General features: G+C 45.0%; 1 protein-coding gene across 2 annotated transcripts in view; it reads right to left on the bottom strand.

The window, feature by feature from the left end:
- The window catches only part of SMCHD1 (structural maintenance of chromosomes flexible hinge domain containing 1), a 719,028-nt gene that overhangs the window by 315,237 nt on the left and 380,970 nt on the right, over positions 1–22,821 (bottom strand). The window contains exons 24-25 of one of the 2 annotated variants that reach the window (XM_033933958.1): positions 18,640–18,774; positions 12,851–13,078 (exon numbers count right to left, since the gene is read on the bottom strand). In XM_033933958.1, the coding sequence (XP_033789849.1) occupies positions 12,851–13,078; positions 18,640–18,774 (363 nt within the window). The remainder of the gene's footprint in view (positions 1–12,850; positions 13,079–18,639; positions 18,775–22,821) is intronic. The other variant, XM_033933959.1, reaches the window with a different exon arrangement.

Genomic DNA, 22,821 nt, shown 5'->3' with positions numbered 1-22,821 from the left:
GAAGGGAGGGCTGGTAATGGGTGAGAGTACCCTAGAAAAGGACTTGGGGGTAATAGTGGACAAGACAATTAAGCCATCGGCACAGTGTGCAGCAGCCTCTAAGAAGGCGAATAGAATGCTAGGTATTATCATTACCACCAGAACGAAAGAAGTTATCCTGCCGTTTTATCGGGCGATGATGCGCCCACATTTGGAATACTGTGTCCAATATTGGTCGCCGTACCTTAAGAAGGATATGACGATATTCGAGAGTGTCCAGAAAAGAGCGACACAATTGATAAAAGGTATGGAAAACCTTTCATATGCTGAAAGATTGGAGAAACTGGGGCTCTTTTTCTGGAGAAGCAGAGACTTAGAGGGGACATGATAGAGACTTACAAGATCATGAAGGGCAAAGAGAAAGTGGAGAGGGACAGATTCTTCAAACTTTCGAAAACTACAAGAACGAGAGGGCATTCGTAAAAATTAAGAGGAGACAGATTTAGAACCAATGCTAGAAAGTTCTTCTTCACCCAAAGGGTGGTGGACACCTGGAATGCGCTTCCAGAGGGTGTGACAGAACAGAGTATGGTATTGGGGTTCAAGAAGGGATTAGATGATTTCCTGAAGGAAAAGGGGCTAGAAGGGTATAGATAATTACTATACAGGTCCTAGACCTGATGGGCCGCCGCGTGAGCGGACTGCTGGGCGTGATGGACCTCTGGTTTGACCCAGCAGAGGCACTGCTTATGTTCTTATGTTCACACAGGATGGCGGGCCTGCCGGACAGATGGACTTGGGAAGCATCCGTTCGTCAAACTTTTTTTTTTACAGGTAAGGGGAGGGGGGTGGGGGTCAAGGGGTCGGCAGGGGGTCACGGGCCAATCAGGGGTTCAGGGGGGATTGTGAGAGGGGGATGCGCCGAGGGCAGGAGGGCCTGGGAACCCTCCTGCCCATATCATAGTCGATGGGGTGGGGGCGGGGGGGGGGGTCGCTGGGGCTGGAGGGCTTAGGCTCCCTCCTGCCCGATCTTGTCGAGGGGGGTTTACCGAGCAGGAGGGCTTGGGCTCCCTGATGCCCAGATCGGATCAGCGGGGTGGGGGGTCGCCGGGCCAGGAGGGCTTGTGCTCCCTCCTGGCCCGATCGCTGTCGGGGTGGGGGTGTCCATGAGGGCTTGGCCTCCATCCTGGCCCGATCGTTGTCGAGGTGGGGGTGTTGGCAGTAGCCGGGCCAGGAGGGCTTGGGCTCCCTCCGGCCCAATCACTGTCGGGGTGGGGGTGTCGGCAGTCGCCGGGCCAGGAGGGCTTGGCATCCCTCCTGGCCCGAGCGTTGCTGGGGTGGGGATTCTGTAACTGGTATTCTTTTTGACAGACATCGGTTACAGAATCCAGCTTTTAGACGAAGGACTGGCTCCTCCTTTGCCTAAAAAGCCCTTGCTTTGGATGTTTGGGACTTAGGCTTTTTTTAGGTTGATTATATGGTGTAAGTTTAGACGTAGAGGTGGTCTGGGCATTTAAACAACTGAACTTAGAGGCAGGCCATTATTTAAAAAACCCTCTCCTTTTGGACTTTTTTTGATAATGGACATTTTCCCTGCTTCTACACTTCTCCCTCCGTATTTGAAATTTCAGTAGTTGTGGTTTCGATTATTCATGGTTTTTAGATTGCTGGCTCCTCCCCCCAAAATTACATCAGGTTGCATAGAGAAATCGCTGATTCCAAGCGTTTACAGAGAAAATCGCTGATTCCCAGCATAAGAACATAAGAATTGCCGCTGCTAGGTCAGACCAGTGGTCCATCATGCCCAGCAGTCCGCTCACGCGGCAGCCCTCTGGTCTAAGATCAGCGCCCTAACCGAGACTAGCCCTATCAGTGTATGTCCTTGTTCAGCAGGAACTTGTCTAACTTTGTCTTGAATCCCTGGAGGGTGTTTTCCCCTATGACAGATTCTGGAAGATTGTTCCAGTTTTCTACCACTCTCTGGGTGAAGAAGAACTTCCTTTCGTTTGTACGGAATCTATCCCCTTTCAACTTTAGAGAGTGTCCTCTCGTTCTCCCTATCTTGGAGAGGGTGAATAACCTGTCCTTATCTACCAAGTCTATTCCCTTCAGTACCTTGAATGCTTCGAAGGGAATAGACTTGGCACTTTCTTCACCGTGCTTTCCTCTCCTTCAGGAATAGGCCAGGGCTCCCACCATGTTATTCGCGGTTTCACCACATTCACAATGGTTTTTAATAGAAAACGTCAAACATATGAAAAAGTTATTCACAGTTTTTCTGTATTTGCAGTTCTGTTAATCCCCTATCACAGCGAATAGGGAGGGAGAAGTGTACTTTCAACGTTTAGGGCCTTAGGGATATGAGGGATTGAGTGATTAGACCAGGGTCACAAGGAGCAACATTAGATTTGAACCCACAACCCCAGGGTGCTGAGACTGTAGCTCTAACCACTGCACCACACATTTCTCATATAAAAACAGCAAAAGGAAACTGCTGAGAACCATCTATATAAAGCCAACCATATAAAAAGAGATAATGTACTTACCCTGGTAAGCTCTTTTCCTGTACATAGGTGAGACATTCTAGATAGATGGATAATATCTCCATAGCTGTGTGCATCTGCAGAAGAAATCCACTCTGGATTTTTCTTTTTACCTCGGTTGTATTTCACTGGGATCCTTAGCTCCATCTGCAGTTAGTACCCAAGCACTGAGAGCCACTCAATACACATGAAGTAGAGGCACCTGTAGCAACAGGCTTAGAAACAAACTGTTCTGCTCAAGATGTAAAATCAAACATTAATGTTAACCACCAACAAAGGATTCAAAGGAGCTCAGACACTACTCCCATATAAAACAAACATATATACAGAATTTTTCCTAGTCCCCAAGGGCTGACAGGCATCCAAGAAGTAGTTTGAAATAGTAGACAGGCACAGGAAGGACTGGGTGGGAGTCTAGAATGTCTAACCTATCTACTGAAAAAAGAGCTTACTAGGGTAAGTACATAATCTCTTTTTCCAGTGCAATAGATGAGAGATATTCTAAACAGCTGGGACATACAAAAGCATTCCCCAAAGAGCTAGGGCAGGCTTGCAGTGTTGACCCTTAAGACTGAGGACTCAAACCAGAGTCTTGGCTTGCCGCCACATCCACTCTGTAAAACTTGGCAAACATGTAAAGAGAAGACCATGCTGCCCTCCTGAAAATCTCCTCAGAGGAGACAGCTCTAGCTTCAGCCCACAAAGAAGCCACACTTCTTGTAGACGAAATGGTCCAATGGATCCATTTGGAAATCGTGGCCTTGGAAGTGGGAGCACCCCGCCTAATCGAATGAGTCAGCACAAACAAATGGTCAGAGAGATGAAACTCGTTAGTGACCTCCAGATAACGCAGAAGCACTCTGTATACATCCAATTGCTTCAACAGGTGATCTTGTGTCCTGGAACCAGTAGGCTGAAAGACAGACAAACACTCTTCCTGGTTAACATGGAAAGCCAAAACTACCTTCAGCAGGAAGGAAGGAACTGTCCATAGGAAAATCCCAGTCTCGGAGAAATGGTTTTCTGCAAGGAAGAGCCTGTAGTTCTGACACACCTTGAGCCAAAGTAATGGCATTCAGAAAAATGGTCTTGAGTGTCAAGTCCAAGAGGGATGTCTCTTGAAGGGGCTCAAAAGGATCATTGGTAAGGCCAGACAGCACCAGGTTAAGGTCCCAGGAAGGGAAAGGTTGCTTAATCGGCGGTCTGACATGAAGAGGCTCCTTCAGAAATCTAGCAACATCAGGATGAGACGCCAAGGACCGCCAACAAGATCCCAGGATCTAAAACAAGAGAGCCTGGCCACTTGAACATAAAGAGATGCCACAGTGAGGCCTTTATCCAGGCCAGCCTGAAGAAAGGTGAAAATCAGCGAGTTTAGCGCTGAATAAAAGTCCATCTAGGCCTGGGCACACCAGTGTTGGAAAGCCTTTCACACCTTAGCATAAGCAGAAATTGGATGACTTCTTAGATCTGAGAAGAGTATTGCATTACATTTCTAGACTGCAAAACCTCATGGATCAATGTAGTTCACAAAGAGTAAGAAACTGGACAATCCAGCAACCTACAGAGTAATCATAAAGCCCTTTTTAATTTTCTAAACACCGTACAAATAGAGATGACTTTAATAACTTTCTGAAGTGTGTGAATGAGCAAGACATTATGAACAAAGTACGCAACTCATCCCAACAAGCTGCCTGATAGGCAAACAGGTGCTGAAAAAACTTCTTATGCGTACAACCTTGAACAGGAGGAAAAACAAATGGAGATGTAATACGCAATGGACGATTCACTTTGAACTAGGTGAACAATTCCAATAAGTACTCGGGTGCCTGCCCATATGAGACTTTGTAACAAAAGGTCCCAAATTTAAACAATACACGGATCTCAAATGGGAGCCAGTAGAGCTCTCTATAGTAAGATCTATGTAATATGATCTGATTTCTTCAAATTGAAAATCAAACACACTGCTACATTCTGAAGTTCATGCAATCTAACTAAATTTGTACAATGCCCTGCAAGATGCACTGAATTACAATAGTCCAGAGTACTAAGTATCAGAGAATGAACTAAAGTCCTAAATGCCACAGGGTTGAAATATGATTTAATAGTATGCAGTTTCCATAAAATGAAAAATCACAGCTGCACCAGAGCGTCAAGCCCCTCTCTTCTGGGCTCAGAGCGTCAACTGAAGAAATTATCCACTTTCTTGTTTCTCGCCGTGGCCATTTGGTCAAAGCGCAGCCAATCCCAGTGCCAAACTATGGCTTGCAATGCTGCTGTGGACAGAGTCCACTCACCCAGATCCAGAGTCTGTCTGCTGAGGAGTTCTGCCTGAACATTGTTAACTCCCGCTACATGCACTGCCATCAGCGCTTGGAGGTGACATTCCACCCAAAGAAAAAGAAGGCGAGCTTCCTGAGCCAGAGGAGTGCTTTTGGTCCCTCCCTGGCAATTGACATAGGCTATCATCATCACATTGTCAGAGAAGACCCTGACCTCTTGGCCCTCCAGCCTTCTGCAATCACATCAGAACTAGCCAAATGGCTCTGACCTTCAAACAGTTGATTGACCATTTCCAATGAGAGGGCATCCTACACCCTGGAACAGGACGATGACTGGAGTAGGCTCCCCAGCCCAGAAGGCTAGCCTCTGTCAGCACCATGATCCAGGAGGCAATCTGCAGTGGTATGCCTGTAATGCTGTTCCAGAACATGAAACTGCAAGAATTTGTGGTGAACTGGAAAAATAGGAATGTGCAAGAATGCCTCTGTGAGATCCAGAGAGACAAGAAACTCACCTGGGGGCCACTGCTGCAATGACTGAACGCATAGTCACCATGCGAGAGCATGGAACATTGAGAGCTGCATTCACGTGCTGAAGATCCAGAATAGTCCTCCAATTTTTGAAGCCTTTCTTTGACATGATAAAGTCTGCTAAAAATCCAATATGGCCGTCGTCAAGCAATTCATGCCACAATTGTATTATTTTTTACACTTCCCAAACACAATAAAACAGCAGTTTTAGGATTTTTCAGGTGGGGGAACAGAGGGGAACATGCAGAAACACGGAAAACCCTACTTTTCCAATCTCTTCTGATTCATCTCACAGGCTGTAACAGCCTGTACTCTCTGTGACCTGTCTGAAGATTGTGCTGCAGTCTGCCTCAGCTTAATAACAGGATGAAAGAATTACTGCCTCATGTTGGGAATGCCTCTGGAAAACTGATCTTTGGGCTGCCAGTCAGACCCTAAAACTGACTGTACTTCCATCCTTGCAGACCAACCGATGTGAACCGGGATAGGCAGAGGCAAGAAGATGCAGCCAGCACCTGGAATCACCACCAAGTCTCCTAAGGGTGTCCAACAGCCTGTGCTCGACCTCTGCTTAACAGTAGGTGAGACCACTTCAGGGATGGCCCTGAACTCCAGAGAAAACTATGCAGGCTGGGAAACGGTTACCCATTGGGATTGGCCTGTTAGCTACAGACCGGTCTGTGTGTTCCCAAAGCAGGCTGAGATGAAAAAATGCTACAAGCACCAGAATCCCTGAAAAAGGGATGAAAAATACACCAAATAAAATAAAATAGGGAGAGCAGAACAAACACTCCTGCAGGCAAGAAGGAAAGAAATGCAGGTGGAGCTAAGGAGCCCAGTGAAGTACAGCAGAGGCAAAAGGAAAAATCTGGATTGGATTCCTTATGCAGATACACACGGCTATGGGGATATTACCCATCGGTCTATACTGTCTCACCTATTGCACTAGAAAACCCAATATCCAAAGAGCAAATGAACTATCTTCACAAAAAAAATCCCTTTGGAGTTGAATTCTATCCGCTATTACATCAGACTTAACTGGTCACCATTGAAAAACCTGTACAACATAAACAGTATTAAGTGTCTGTAAGTGCAAAATGTATCACTTATCTCAGACAGATATGTATTAATCTGTAAGCTTTTCTTTATGTTGTACAGGTTTTTCAAGGACATTGTTATATGAAACAATTGCAGATGCTAAGTGCCATATTTCCCATACCAAAACAGGAGTGAGGCAGTAAAAAAATACAGAACATCCAATCAAAACTAACTCCTATCCCAATGTCAAAATTTTATAAGGTGCCTGTTCACAGCTAGTAATATCAAGCTGCTGAAAAAGTAGAGAAAAAAGATCACCAAACTAACACTCAGCTATACAATAATAACAAGATCAAGGCACCCACCATCATAAGTTGTTAAGAAAAACTCCACTTTCATAATTAACAATTTTTCCCCAAAAACATTATAAATGTTCTGCCCCAATATGCATGGAGTCAGGTTGCTTGTTGTTTGTATGCATTTAACATTGCCTGCACCTTTAAAATATGAGATTGTGCCCTTGAACTAAAATGTATGTAATCCTGTGGTTCTCTGTTACAGATCCCTGTGGATTATGGGACTCTTCCTATTGGATGCTTACTCTCCAAGCATGCTAGGCTAGTAGCCACCCCCCTCCTCTCAGAGCTTAGTAGTAACAGCTCTCTGATTTAGCAATGCATGCCTTCAAGACCACTACAATTCCATCAAGTCTTTTCACCCTATCCTATCCTAAGGTATTGTACCCTATTCTCCATTGTGTACCAAGGAATTATCACTCAGCATGTGCAGAAATACTCTCCCTGTCCCCTGAGTTTAGGGAGCACCGGTTGAGAGTAGGCTCTAGTAGCAGGGGCTATAATTCTTTCCAATCAACTAAACTCTAAGAGCTAGATGCACTAAAGTCAGTGATCATCTAACGACTGTTGCTAAACCGGTTTTGACTGGTTTAGCGACAATCAAATTTGCTGACCCGATGCACAAAACGGCTCACCGCATATTTTTTTGCCATGCAATTAAGCTCTTTAATATTAAATCGCCATGTAAGCTAGCTGAGCAACTGATGCACTGACATTGCTTCCCAATGCACATAAAAGAGCAATGACTTTTAGTGATCCGAAAAAAGCGACTGGTTAAGACCAGTCGTTTACTGTCTTACCAATAGTGCAGCCCTGAAATTAATATATTTATAACATAGGGGGAGTGATCGCCTGGCAGGAGCACTAGTTGAGAGTAGGCTCTGGTAGCAGGGACAGCTGTCAACATTAGGGGGTTTGGGGACCTGCAGTTGTCATTGGGGGGAGGGGAGGAGGTTGCAATAGCTGTGGTCGGGAGTGAGGGTGGCATGACTTTTTTTTTAAATGGGGACAGATATTGTGCTTGGTAACACGCACGCACATCTGTGTTCTTAAAGAAAAAAAAAAAAGGTTTCCTGTGTAAGAGTCGCTCTCACATCAATTCATTGGTGAAATCGGACAGGGATTACGACAAACCTCCACTCAAATCATTTGTATACAAACTTTTTGAGCATCAGTCGCTCTTTTGGAATTAGCCAAAAATCAGACCAAAGGGGATACACGTGGTCTTACTGATCCTGTTTAAGTGCATCTAGCCCCAAGTCATTTTCTCCTTGTTTGAGTTACTGCACAAAAAAAGAATTGAGAGTTTATTCAAGTGATGTTATATGCTGAATAATAAAATTATCAAATAAGTCATTATAAAGATACAAGGAACAGTATTCAAGTACTCTCCACTGCTGTTTGGAAACAAATGTCCATAAGGCACACTTATCTTTAGTTGATTATAAACAGCAGAGATTTCTTATCAGTTCCTAAACTTCAATGATCTCCTGACTATGCTGTGTCCTCTGAGTCTTCTTAAAAGAAACCCCATACAAAAGTGGAACAAATTAAAGTGTAAAGGGATCCTCTGTTCCCAAGTACCCCAGAGTGTTCCCTGATCTTCCATGATCTTCCAGAGACCCTACCCCACCTCACCCCCATGGACCGAGCAATGTGATTCCTGCAGCCAAAGTTGAAAGAACCAACCAGGGAACCTACCTCATCATTTACCAACAAAAAGGCCACCATTTCCACAATTTCTCTGACAGGAATGCAGCTATGAAGAGATGCAGCACTAAGTGCTCCATCTGGAACCAGGTCCCCCTTTTTAAAATGTCCTGCACCAGGGTTTCCCCTGTAGACTAAACAAACCATTGTCTCACCATGGCACAAGCCATACCAGCCCAAAGCACCTATGTGATTGCCACAGGGAAAAGAGTACTTAATTCTCTCAGGCAACACTTCCACTAATTTAACACTGGCTAGACTGTGCAAGTAAACAAAACTGACCCAGTGTGGACTAACCACGTACAACAGAAGATCAAATCTGCTTCCAGCAAGCCCCCTTTCGGCACGTACAACTCAGCTGCTATGGACCCCAACCAAAATAAGCTTCCAACCCCAATAGCAATGGCTTCTCCCAGTCCTAATCCCCTCCACAGATGCTGTTTCTTCTGATGCAAGATCAACTGAAATAATGCAAATTAAGAAGACCATCTTCCACATGAGTGATAAAGAAGCTAATGGCTCAGACGGTGACTTCATAAGAGTGGAAAGTACAACACTGAGGTCCAAAGAAACTGGAGGAGCTCTGATTGGGGGTTTTGTGTGCATTAGTCCTTTCATAAATTTAGAAACCAATGGGTGTGAAGCCAGAGATTTATTGTGAAGAGAAATGTAAAAGGCACTGATGGCACTGAGATACACTCTTACTGATGTAGTCTTTAGACCTGAGTTTGAGAGCTGTAAAAGATAATCCAAGACTGAAGACAGGGGACATGTATCTGGAAGTAGAGCTTGCTGGGTATACCATGAGGAAAAGTGAATCCACTTAAAATGATAGTAATGCTGTGTGGAAGGCTTTCTAGCCACATCAATAATAGCAGAAGCGAAGAGATGAATATCCTTCAGTCTTTAGGGGAGAGGTACCAGGCTGGAGTGAAGAGATATCATTCAGTCTTTGGGAGAGAGGTACCAGGCTGATAAAGCTAACAAATGTAGACTAGGGTGAAGTAGGGACCCCTCGTTCTGAGTGATGAGAGTTGGGGGTAAATCTGCAGAGGGATGGGCTCCCTGGCACTGAGTTGAAGTAGAAGAGGGAACCAGGGCTGTCTTGGCCTCTCAGAGCAATGAGAATCATTGTAGCTAGCTCCTGTTTGAATAGAAGTTTCCCTATTAAGGGTATCGGAGGAAAGGCATAGAGAAACCTATCTGTCCAATCTATCAGGAAGGCATCGGATTCTAGATGATGCAGTGAGTGTAGTCTGGAAAAAAAAAAACTGCGAAGATTGTGATTTCTGGGAGAAGCAAATAGATCTATCTGAGGGGTTCCCCATACTGAGAAGATTTGTTGAACTGTCTTCATGTTCAAGGACCTTCCGTGAGGCTGAAGGTATCTGCTTAGTTTGTCTGCTAGTACATTCTGCTTGTCTGCTAGATATACTGTCTTGAGAAATATGTGTCACAGAATGGTTCAATTCCAGATTCGAGTCGCTTCTTGGCAAAGTCAAGAACCCGTGCCCCCCCGCTTGTTGACATAGTACATAGCAACTTGATTGCCTGTATCAGAACTACTTAATTGAGATAATCCTGAAATGTGTTCAGTGCTCTGCAGATCACTCACAGTTCCAGCAGACTGATATGAAGTGATTGTTCCTAAGAAGTCTAAATTCCTTGAGTGCGAAGGCCATCTAGATGAGCTCCCCATCCAGATATAGACGCATCTGCCATTAACAGCTTCTACTGCGGGGTACATGATAAATGAGGCCCCTGTAGAAATTGGATGGGATAGTCCACCACAGCAAAGAGTGACAAAGAAGAGAGATGACTGAGTTGGTGGGAGAGTGGATCTGTGGCCTGAGACAATTGAGTAGCTAGAGACCATTGGGGATTCCTGAAATGAAGATGGGCAAAAGGAGTAACCTGTAATGTAGAGACCATGTGCCCCAAGAGACACATTATTTAAAGTGCTGAAAAAATTTGTTGAGCAGATACTTGGTTGCAGAGGTGAATTAGATTGTTGACCCTCTGTTGTGGAAGGTAGGCACGAGTTTGAATCATATCTAACAGCTCTACCGTCTGAGTTGATTGGAGATGGAATTTCTTGTAGTTGACTGCAAAATCCAGAAGTTCTAAGAAACATATGGTCGAGTCCATTGCTGTCTGAGCTGCTTGAGGCGAGGATGCTTTTATCAACCAGTTGTCTAGATAGGGGAATACATGAAAGCCGTAAGAGCAGAGTGTTGCAGCTACTACAACTAAACAGTTTGTGATGCTAGGCCATAGGGCAACACGCTGCATTGGAGATGTGCTCCTATCTGAAACCAGAAGTATTTTCTGTGGACTGGAAGAATGGGGATGTGTGTATAAGCTTCCTTGAGATCCAGAGAGAAAAGCCAGTTGCTCTTCTCTAAAAGGGAATAGAGTGCAAAATTTTTCTTTAAGTACTTGTTGAGGGCTCGGAGGTCGAGGATCGGTTGCAGTCCACTGGGTCTTCTTCGGAATGAGGAAATACTTGAACTAGAACCCCTAGCCCTTCTGCTAAAGGGGTATTGGTTCAAAGGCATTCAGTTTTAGAAGGCCCGAGAGTTCATGTTGAAGAAGGGAGGTCTGCTGGGAGTTGAAAATATACTTTCTTGGAAGTCTGTGTGGAGGCAATTTGCAGAGACAAAGAGCATAGCCTTCTTTTATGATTTTTAAGATTCAGTTGTCGGTGGTGATCAGGGTCCATTGATGATAAAGAGTAAGGCGACCTCTGATGGGATGAGGGGAAGGGAGATTTGATGAAACGATTGCTAGTTTCTGAATGAGGGAGTCAAAAAGATTGAGTGGACTTTTGCTGAGGCTGAGTTTGTTGTTTCTGGGTTCGTTGTTGCCTGGGGCATTTTTGGAGAGAAAGCTTAGAAGAAGACATGGACTGAGAATAGCGTCTTTTAAAAGATGAAGATTATCTGCATCAGTTTTCCAAGCCCCAGACTACTAGGTGATATTATACTCCTAGATATCAAAGTTGTCATAGTATGCTCATGCCTAGTCATTTTCTAGTGGTTTGTTCGATCTTGTCACCAAACTTATCTCCCAGACAAGGAATATTGGCAAGGTGATCTTATACATTAGGGTCTAAGTCGGAGACCTCCAACCAAGCTTATCGACACACGGCGATAGACAGAGCTGAAACTCTACAAGTGATATCAAATACATTGAACACTGATCTGGCCATGAACTTTCTGGTTCAAGCAGATTACGAGTGACTTCTTGATACTGGTCGATAACCTCAGAAGCAAGATGCTGTTCAAAGATAGTCAACTGCTGGACTAGCTGTTTAAGATAAAAAGTCATATAAAAGTTATAGTTGAGGAGCATGGAGTTTTGATAAAGCCAATCCGGGAAGGAGTGTGTATGTGTATGGAGGAAAGTAGTGCCAGTCATGGGGATTTGGGGAGAGGGGGAGGAGTAGAGGACAGTAGTGCTAGTTATTGGGTGGGGACTCAAATATAAATCAAGATCCCTATTTTTTTGGTCCAAAAATCTTAGTTATATTTGAGTATATACAGTAAGTAGAGAAAAAATAAATATATACAGTATATCTATCTATCTATATATATAGATAGATATAGATAGATAGATATATATATATTTTTTTAGAAAAGCCAAAATGTTGAACACAGAAAGGAGCCTCTTAACCATAGTAAAAGTTTATTTTTATGCTCATTCAGCAAAGGATAGAAACAAAACTACTACTACTACTATTTATTATTTATAAAGTGCTGACAGGCGTACGCAGCGCTGTACATTTTAACATACAATAGACGGTCCCTAGATGAATATTGTGCATATTTCAACCTATATGAACTATGAACCCAAACAACTCATAGGTATTTAGAAACAGTATCCTGAAAAAGGACTATAATAGCATCAGCTCATGAACAAATGTGACTCCTATCTCACATAAACCAGAACCAAAAGTAGATAGAAAATTGTTAAACAAAACTGAAGATAGAGAAAAACCTTAAGGGTCCCTGCAACTTAGCCACTATAAACTACCCTGTTGCTCTGCTTATCCTCAGAGACTCAGCATTTAAAAATACAAGGAATCTTAGCTTACATTTCAGTTTAGCATGTCTACAGAAACACTTTTGACTTGTCAAATTATGTTTGTATGTCCTTCCTAACTGGTGTGTACTTCTATGTATTTCACAAAATCTTTTTTTAGTCTTCAAAAAATTTTGCTCATGTTGACTAATACTGAATCATTCATAATTAAATATTTCTAATTTTTTTGGATGACGAAACATTTATTATATGAGATTTACAACATATCCAGTATTTGACAATTAGGATGCCAGCATAATAAGCATTTCTGCCACAAACAAATAGAACAAACATTTTACGAGTTTATACTTTCATTTTGTAAACTTACTTTAATCTTCGCTGCTAATGCAGCAGTTATTATAATCTCTCTATCACCTTCATCATACATTTGAAAGATCAAGTTGTGCATGGTATCACCTGCAATCCACTCAATTTCATCTTGGTGTTTGATCTGGGTAGCTTTTTGTCCTTCCATGCTAAAGATCTGCAGTTTTGCAACATGGCTACTGGGGAGTAATTTAATAGTTTTTTCCACTGCAGGCACATTTTTGCAGCACTAAGCATGAAATAAAAATATGTAAATGTTTCAGTATATAGAAAGATAGACAGTTGCACTTATTTACTACACTTTGATTTGTACAGGAAAGTTTAGTTGACTTTGGTAAAACAAAAGATTAGGTTCTTATCTTTGCTAATCTTTCTTGTAAATCCACACTCTATTCCTGGACAAGTGTGTTATGCATCCCAAATCATGAGACTGTTAGAAGGAAGACTCATTTACATATTTTTCTGTCCCTCCCCTCTTAAATCAGGACTGACCTCTGACTTCCAATAAGTCCAAAAGCAGACAGCCACACCTTTAGAAAATATAGATAAGGCGAGGGGTACAGTGAAACTCCCCAAAAGACAAGTCTAATCTGTTCATAACATGAAACTGCATAGCAGTCATGATGTACTAGATGACATCAATAAACTTTGTAAAAATGTGGTTCAACTGTGTGATACGCAAATGGTCCGTGTTTTGACCAGCACATCTTCCTCAGGGGTTCTAAGGTGATATAATTTTAAAAAGTTACTCAATATTGATTATGTGTGGACTTGTGACTATATGTGAAAGAGGATGAAGTTGTCTATCCATGTGAATGGGTGAACGTGTAATGGTGAACCACTAAAAAGTAGATTAGAGTGGTAAGAGGTGTAGCAAGAAACCTGCTCTAACTCATACTGTCACATGGCTGGCAATTAAAAAGCGCTCAGACAACACCGTTTTCACCCCCTTTCTAAACTGCAAAAGAATATTCTATTGGTGCAATGCCAACGGTAAAGCATACATGCCATCAGAGAGATAAGAAGCACCCATCTCAATTTTGGCTACTTCCTGTTCCACCAAGGTTCAGACATCAGGTTCACGGTCAAGGATACCCTCGGCCTACTGAAAACAAGCCCAAACCACTAGACCTCTCAGGGATGGGATACAGGCTATAGAGCCGTAGAGCACATAAAATAAAAGGGCGCTTCCGGCGCTTTCCACTGCGCAAGCACAATATCCTAGGAAAAGAGCGGGAAGTTGAGCGGATCCCCCGAAGCAGAGGTTCCACCACAAGTGAGGGCTCCTTTGCATCTTCCTCGAAACGCAACACCGAGGAGACCTGAACAATAAGCTCCTGAAGCTCTTCCTGCAGAAAGATACACATCATCAACACATCCTCGCCAGATGACTGAACCGAAAAATCGCTGCCAGCAGTATCCGTCCCCAGAGAGTGTCCTGGAGGTCTCCCAAGGGGTCCAGGTCCTCATCCAAAAAACCCTGCACCTCATACAATAAATCATCGTCCCAAGAGACCCGCAGCCGCTTGGATGAGAGAGGAGATGGGGACGAAACCGGTGTTAAGGGGGGCTGAACGGCATTGGACATAGAGGGAACTTACCTCCTGAAACCCCTGGAGTAGAAGCAGGACCCCCCGGCCGCCTGAAGATAAGCCTTACACAAGGCAAAAACAAAATCAAGGGAGAAACCCCCTGGCAGCCCAATGGGACTCACTTCCAAAGCAGATGACCTAGCATAAACCTGCCCCTGTCTCTCCAATACAGGGGGAAGGCCACCTGAGGCTGCAGAAAAAAACAGAGGTGCTTTCCTCCATAATCAGAGCAAAGCACGCCGAAAAAGGCACCCATGAGGCCTGTAGCAGCTGAGAAGCATGAACCTTCCCAGCCGCTAAAGCAGGCAAGCTGGCAGCAGCAGTAAGGAAGTCCCCGGCAGCATCCGTGGCAAGGGAAACCTTATTTTCCTGACTGTCAGCAGTTGAGGAAACACCTGTGTGGGTTGTGGGGAATCCCGGGCTTCCCCGCTGTCAGCGTGCGAGATACTCACGAAGGGGAACCCTGCTCGCCGGCACCCAAAGCCGATGAGGATTCCCCTTCGTGGCAGCCTGCACATCGTGAGCACAGGCCGGTGCTACCTCGTGTCTGGAGCACTTTTTCTCTTTAAAAGTTCTCATTATGCATTACACAACCTAGCTAAAAGAAAAGGTGCCGATTAACAATAAAAATAAAAGTAGAGTAGAACCTTGGTTTACGAGCATAATTCGTTCCAGAAGCATGCTCGTAAACCAAAATACTCGTATATCAAAGCGAGTTTCCCCCTAGGAACTAAGGGAAACTCGCTCGATACGTTCCCCCCACTCACGGCCAGCAGCGCTGCTCCACCCCCCCTCCCCCCGAGAACCAGCATCGCTCCCCCACCGCTCATATAGGCCCCCCCCTGCGCAAACTGGTTCCCCCCCAGCGAGAACCAGTATCCCCTGCCTGAACAACTTCAAACTTACCCCCCCCCCCCCCCGGCCTGGCACCGGCACGCATCCCACAGGACGTGCCGGTGCTGCTTGAAGAAGTTCCTACCTCTGCTGGGCCTTGAGCATGCATCTGCGCATACTCAAGGCCATCTAGTTCTCCCTCTCGCCGAGGGATAGTACAAAAGCGTAGAGTAGTTGGGCAAATTCAGGTTCTGAGAAGTAGGCATGTATGGTTTTTAGCTGGCGGAGGTAGTAGAAGGAGGATGATACTAGTTTGGATATGTGATCTGTCATTGATAAATTAGAGTCAAGAGTTACTCCTAGGCTGCGGACGTTGTCTTTGGGTGTAAGGGTGTTTGTGGTCCAGGAAAAGGACGGACGGGGTATACACATAGATCTTTGTGGATCTAGAGAAGTTCTGTCTTGGATTCATTTATCTGTAACTTGTTTACGGTCATCCAAATAAATTCTCTTTTCCTTCAAACACACATGGAATTTCTAACCACAAGGATTCCACATTACTATCTGTTTCCTGCTGAACTTTTATTTTGTTAGACCCAATTCTAGTGCAGCGGTCTCAAACATGCGGCCCATGGGCCGCATGCGGCTCTCCAGCTGCTATTTTGCGGCCCGCAGTCTGGACGCAATGATTAACTGCTCCCTTGCTGCAGTTGATTGTTCCGGTTAAAGCTGCGGCCGGCGGCGGCTCCTCACGCCATCCACACCAGCATTTCTCTTCCCCCTTCCCTTCCTTCTGGAGCAGCAGCATGTCTGGCCGGCTCCCTCGCTCAATCGATCGTTCCGTTCAAAACCGCGGATGGCGGCTCCTCGTGCTATCCACTCCTGCATCGGAAGCCTCTCTGACGTCATAACATCAGAGAGGCTTCTGACTCAGGCGCGGATCTCGTGAGAAGCCGCCACCCGTGGCTTTGAACAGATCGATCGATGAGCAAGAAAGCCGGCCAGACATGCTGCTGCTCCACAAGGAAGAGAACGGAAGGGGAGAGGAAAGAGAAATGCTTCTGCTGCATAGGAAACGGGGACCCTAGGGAAATGCTGCTGCTGTTGCTGCACAGGGAAAGGGAGAGGGAGGGAAGGGGGAAGATAAATGCTTCTCCTGCACAGGAAAGGGGGAAGGGAAATGATGCTTCTGTTGCTGCTGCACCCAATTGGGGAAAGAGAGGGAAAGAAGGAGAAGGAAGACAAGGGAGAGGAGAGGAACAAGAGATGCCAAGTTCATGGGAGGGAGGGAGGGAGGGAGGGAAGGAAAGGAGATATCAGACCATAGAGGGGGAGGGAAAGATGCCACGGCATGGGGAGAGGGAAGGAGGCAGATGCCAGACCAGGGGAAAGGAAGGAAGGAAGGAGGGAGGGAGAGAAAGGAAGGAAAGAGATGTCAGACCATGGAAATAGGACGGAAGAAGAGAGAGATAGGAAGGGAAGGTAAGACATGGAAACGTAGATTTTGAAAAGAAAGCAGAAAAATTGAATATTAAGTTAATTCCAAAGATGGATGCAAGGCAGAAAGTGAAGACGGAGAGAAAAACAAGAAGGCACAGAAAAATAATGTCACCAGCCAACAAAGGTAGGGAAAATGATTTTATTTTCAATATAGTGATTGAAATGTGTCAGTTTTGAGAAAGAAAAGATATTAAACTTTAAATGTGAGGGCTGCAGAAAAAATAGAATACTTGGAGGGCCGCAAAAAAATAGTTAATGTCTTATTAAAGAAATGACAATTTTGCATAAGGTAAAATTATTTATAGTTTATATATCTTTCCTTTTAACTGTTAAAGGAAAGTTTTATAAACTATAAAGTTTTACCTAATGCAAAATTGTCATTTCTTTAATAAGACATTAACTATTTTTTCTGCGGCCCTCCAAATACCTACAAATCCAAAATGCGGCCCCACAAAGGGTTTGAGTTTGAGACCACTGCTCTAGTGCAACCTCCCCTCCAATTTGATCCACCCTATCATTATAATACAATTTATACCCTGGTAAAACAGTACCCCATTGTTCTCTTTCCACCAGACTGGAGTTGGGACCTATATGGCCTAGATTCACTAACCTTACTGATCGTGTCCTGACCAGTTTGCAACCCCGACCCGATTCACTAACCTTCCTCCCGATCCGATCCATGCATGCAAATGAGGGGAAATGGCATGCAAAAGTAGGAAGGCAGCGATTCACTAAACAAAATCAGAAACACCGATTGGGCTGGCTGATCAAAAAAGAAACGACTTTTGGGAACCAGTCGCTCACGTCCTTTCCGACTGTCCTGTTCTCTGCCATCTTGCCTCTCTGCCGCCCTTACCTGTAGTGTGAGCCCGTGGTTTTAACCCTCAGGTTTAAAGTGGGGCAGCACTATGGCATGTTCTGTTCCAGACTGGAACAGAACAGAACACACTACGAGGAGCCCCGCTTTAAACCCATGGGTTAAAACCACGGACTCACGAGTAACCAGCAAAATTCACTTCCTGCCCTTCTCTGCAGAGTATCCGACGGACTGGTGTTTGAAGAAAAACAGCTCCTTTCGTAGGCAAAAGCACCAGCACGTTTCTTCATCCACTTGATTGCTATACCACAAGTATCAGTTAGGCAAAAAGAGCAGGCGCATGCGTGGACCACATCTACAGGCAAAGATGATGGTCTTTGCATGCGTCTGGGTCACTGTGAGGCGTGCCTCCGATCGCTGCAATTTGCATGAGGAGGCTTGGTGAATCTGTCGCCCAGGAAGACTCGGCCATGGATCAGATCGCTTAGGTAAGTTTAGTGAATCTAGCTCTATGTCCCAGCAAGTCTCTTCTTTATACAGTAGACTCTCAGTTAACCAGCACCCATAGGGATTGGTGGATGCCAGATAAATGTAGTTTCTGGTTGCTTGAGAATTACTATTAAAAATAGGCCTAACTAATACTATACCCCTTACTATGCCATCCCATAAACTGTTCCAGAAAAATTACTGGACATTTGGTAGGCAAAGTGTGGGTGTGGCATGCCAAGTTTACACTTAAATTTACACCAGAAATTGATTTTATTTTCATTTTTATTTAAAGCATTACAGTATTTTTTTTTTCTGGCTGCATAAGAGTTCTGGTTGCTTGAGTTCCGGTTAACAGAGAATCTACTGTATTTCTCTGCCTCAGCTCCTCCAAGTCTGCTAGTCTAAGCTTCAAAATCTCTCTGGGAGATAATCATACATGTGACAATGTAAAAGATGCTTTTTGAATGAACATCACATCTTTGAAAAAGTAGAAAAAAAGCTTACACCAAAAACCTTATACTCCCACTTTGTTGCATAACTTTGAAATGTATTACTTACAGGTATTTCAATCTTTGCTTTAAGCATTTGGTCTTTCTTTAGGCTTTGTACATGCAAAACTGGGCCTGTTAAGATTCCTGTTCCAGTATTACTGCAATCCACCATGTAGTCTGGAAGGCCCTTAGCACCTGAAAACTGAATATACAATTCAAGAAAAAGAGATTATGTATTTACCCTGGGTAAGCTCTTTTCAAGTAGATAGATAAGCCATTCTAGATGACAGGGTTATTTCCCCATGCTCACAAGGACTGCAGAAGAAATCCACTCCAGATTTTTCACTGTGCCTCAGTGTACTTTAGAGAGTTGCGCGGGGACAGAAATCTCACCCATCCCCGCCAAAATCCCCTCCGTCACCACCCGTCCCCGCAAGGAATCTCCTCCGTCCCAACCCGTCCCTATAAACTACAGAAATAGTTATTTCATTTAATTATGCTACTGAATTAAAGGCTCTGGTAGAAACCCATTTACAAATAAGCAAAAAGATTTTATTAATTTGGAAATATTAATTGGGAAGAATACATACTTTGTAAATGGGTTTCTACCAGAGCCTCTAATGTTTATAAATTTTTATCAACACAACTAATATACTACTTTATCCTAAAGCAAAAAAAAAAAAAAAAAGATTTTTTTTCCTACCTTTGTTGCCTGGTTTCTGCTTTCCTCATGTTCTCATTCAATTCCTTCCATCCACTATCTTTCTTCTCTCTGCGTCTTCCATTTGCTCTGTTACTGTGCCTCTTCCTTTCTCCCCCCTTCCAAATTGGTCTGGCACCCATCTTCTTCCCTCCGCTCCCCCCATAGTCTGGCATCTCTGTCTTCTTCCCTGCCAGCGTCTTCTCCCCACTCTCTCTTCCCCATTTCCTTTCAGCGTCCTTCTCCCCCCATCTTCCCCATGTCCTGTCAGCGTCCTTCTCCCCCCTCTGTCTTCCCCATGTGCTTTCAGTGTCCTTCTCCTCCCTCTGTCTTCCCCATGTCCTTTCAGCGTCTTTCTCCCCCCGTCTTCCCCATGTCCTTTCAGCATCCTTCTCCCCCTCTGTCTTCCCCATGTCCTTTCAGCGTCCTTCTCCCCCCGTCTTCCCCATGTCCTTTCAGCATCCTTCACCACCCCTTTGTCTTCCCCATGTGCTTTCAGCGTCCTTCTCTACCCCTTTGTCTTCCCCAGTGCTTTCAGCGTCCTTCTCTCCCCTCAGTTTTACCTTAAGCGTCTTTTTCTCTCCACTCCACCTTTCTTCCCTTTCTCACTCCCTGCCCCTTACCTTTGTGGCGCTTCCCCGCCCGACTGACAACAGAACAGGCCCGGTCCGACAAACCTCCCTGCCCTGTAGCCGCAAATCTAAATTACCTTCTTACAGCAGCTGGAGTATTGAAGCTGCTGTAAGAAAGTAATTTAGATTCGCGGCTACAGGGCAGGGAGGTTTGTCGGACCGGGCCTGTTGTCGGTCGGAGGAAGCGCCACAAAGGTAAGGGGACCTGGACGGCTGTGCACCCCCCCATGGCTGCACCCGGGGTGGACCTCCCTCCCCACCCCCCCTTGGTACGCCACTGCCGATCACAGCACACAGTCGATCGGAACGGAAGTCTTCCCAATGTCAGCGGGAGCCCTCCCTCTGACATTGCTTAAGCCCTCCCTCCGTCGTCAGCGCTGACATCGTGGAAGACTTCCGTTCCGATCGGCTGTGTGCTGCGGCAGGGCAGGTAGGGAGAAGACGAGCCTCGCATCCAACCCTGCAGGAACCCCGCGACCCTCGGAGGCATCCCCCGGGATCCCCGCGACCCTAAGGGGTGTCCCCACGGGATCCCCGCGACCCGAAGGGGGAACCCGCGGGATCCCCGTCGTCCCCGTTCAGCTCTCTAGTGTACTTCACAGCTCATTATAGCGCCCTTTAGCAGTCAGTACCCAAGCACAGAAAGGCACCTACACATGTGAAGTAGAGGCACCTGCAACAGGCCAAACTAGAGTTCTGCTCAGAAACAAACAAACAGTACCATTAACCGCCAATACAGACTTCAAAGGAGCTCAGAAACTACTCCCGAACAAGTTGAACATACAGAACGTATAATTCTTCACAACCCTGAAGGACTGACCGGTCGCCAAGGATCAGCTTGGAGAAGACTGAGGAGACTGAAAAGCTGAAAACAGTTGCAGGAGGAAAGGGCAGGGAGACTAGAATGTTTCGCCTATCTATTGGAAAAGATCTTACCAGGGTAAGTACATAATCTCATTTTCCAGTGCAATAGGTAAGACATTCTAGACGACAGGGACATACAAAAGCAATCCCCCCAAAATAGCTAGGGTGGACTTGCTGCACCGTCCCTTAAGACCAATGACCTGAAGGCTGAATCCCGCCTGGCAGCCACATCTACTCTGTATAACTTTACAAACATGTGAAGCAAAGACTACATGGCTGCCCTGCAAATCTCTTCAGGAGGAACAGCTCTCGTTTCAGCCCATGAAGAAGCCACACTCCTGGTAGAATGTGCCCAGACGGAAACAGGAGACTGTTTCCCCACCAGAATATAAACGGACGACATGGCCCTACAGATCCATCTGGAGATCGTGGCCTTAGAAGCAGGAGCACCCCACTTACGGGAACGTGTCAGCACAGACAGGCGAAACTCATTAGTAACCTCCAAATACCGTAGGAGCACCCTGCGCACATCCAGTTTCTTCAGCAGGCAATCCTGAGTTCTGGAACCACTAGGCTGAAAAGCAGGCAAACGCACTTTCTGAATGACATGGAAAACTGAGACCACCTTTTGTAAAAAATAATTCCCCCTATTGGTTTTAAAAGTATTTCCCTGCAATTTCATTGAGTATCCCCTAGTCTTTGTAATTTTTGACAGAGTGAAAAATCGACCCACTTGTACCCTTTCTACTCTACTCAGGATTTTGTAGGCTTCAATCATATCTCCCCCTCAGCCTTCTCTTTTCAAAGCTGAAGAGTCCTAACCTTTTTAGTCTTTCCTCATACGAGGAGTTCCATCCCATTAAATCAACTTTGTTGCTCTTCTTTGAACCTTTTCCAATGCCGCTATATCTTTCTTAAGATAAGTAGACTAGAATTGAATGCAATATTTCACGTGAGGTCACACCATGGAGCGATAATAATAATAACTTTATATCACCATAAGCAAAAGTTCTAGGCGGTTTACACTAAAAAGAGCTGGATAATCCGCAAAATACAATAATACAGTAAAAAATACAAATATTTGTAAAATAGAATTTCAATGATAAAACTCACTAAGTAATAAACTTATCGAACAAAGTGGCCTTAATTAATTTCCGAAAACTGCAATAGGATAACAGAGGCATTATAAATTTAGTCTTGTTAATCATCCATTTTTTAATAATTCCGAGCATCTTGTTTGCTTTTTTGGCTGCCACCGCACATTGGGCGGAAGGTTTCATTGTATTGTCTACAATGACACCCAGATTCCTTTCTTAAGCGCTAACTTCCAAGGTGGACCCTAGCATCCGGTAACTGTGATTTGGGTTATTCTTCCCAATATGCATCATTTTGCATTTATCCACATTAAATTTCATCTGCCACTTGGACACCCAGTCTTACAATTTCCTAAGATTTGCCAAATGACCCAAATGGTTGATTGACCACTTTCTCTGAGATGGAGTCCAATAGCCCTGCAGAGGACGACGATTGCAGTGAGGTCAACAGCCCCGAAGGCTGGCATCTGTCGTTACCACAATCCAGGAGGCAATATGTAATGGAACGCCCTAGAAGAGTGATTGAGGATAGAGCCAACAGTTCATGCTCACTTGGGCCTCCAAAGTCCACAGGAGACACATCTGCAAGGCATCCCGTTGGAGTGCCCAGCGGGACAGCAAGGCATGCTGAAGAGGACACATGTGTGCTCTCGCCCACGGGACCACATTCAGCGTGGACAACATGGATCCCAGAACCTGCAGGTAGTCCCACATCGCCAGAGCTGACTTCTTCAATAGGGCCGAGAACTGAGCACACAGCTTCTGTCTGCAAGCCTCAGGGAGATAAACATAGCCTTCCGCTATATCGAAAAGAACTCCCAGGCATTCCACCGACTGCATGGGCATCCAAATACTCTTCCTGTAGTTGACAATCCAGCCCAGCTCTTCCAGCACCTGTCCTACCATGCATTGTCCCTCTGCCAAAGTGGGAGCTCTGATCAACCAGTCGTCTAGATAAG

This window comes from Geotrypetes seraphini, chromosome 2, assembly GCF_902459505.1.
Source record: "Geotrypetes seraphini chromosome 2, aGeoSer1.1, whole genome shotgun sequence".
In the NCBI taxonomy this organism is placed as follows: domain Eukaryota; kingdom Metazoa; phylum Chordata; class Amphibia; order Gymnophiona; family Dermophiidae; genus Geotrypetes; species Geotrypetes seraphini.
Note: the sequence above shows the minus strand (reverse complement) of the source record. Positions and strands in the feature narration are given on the sequence as shown.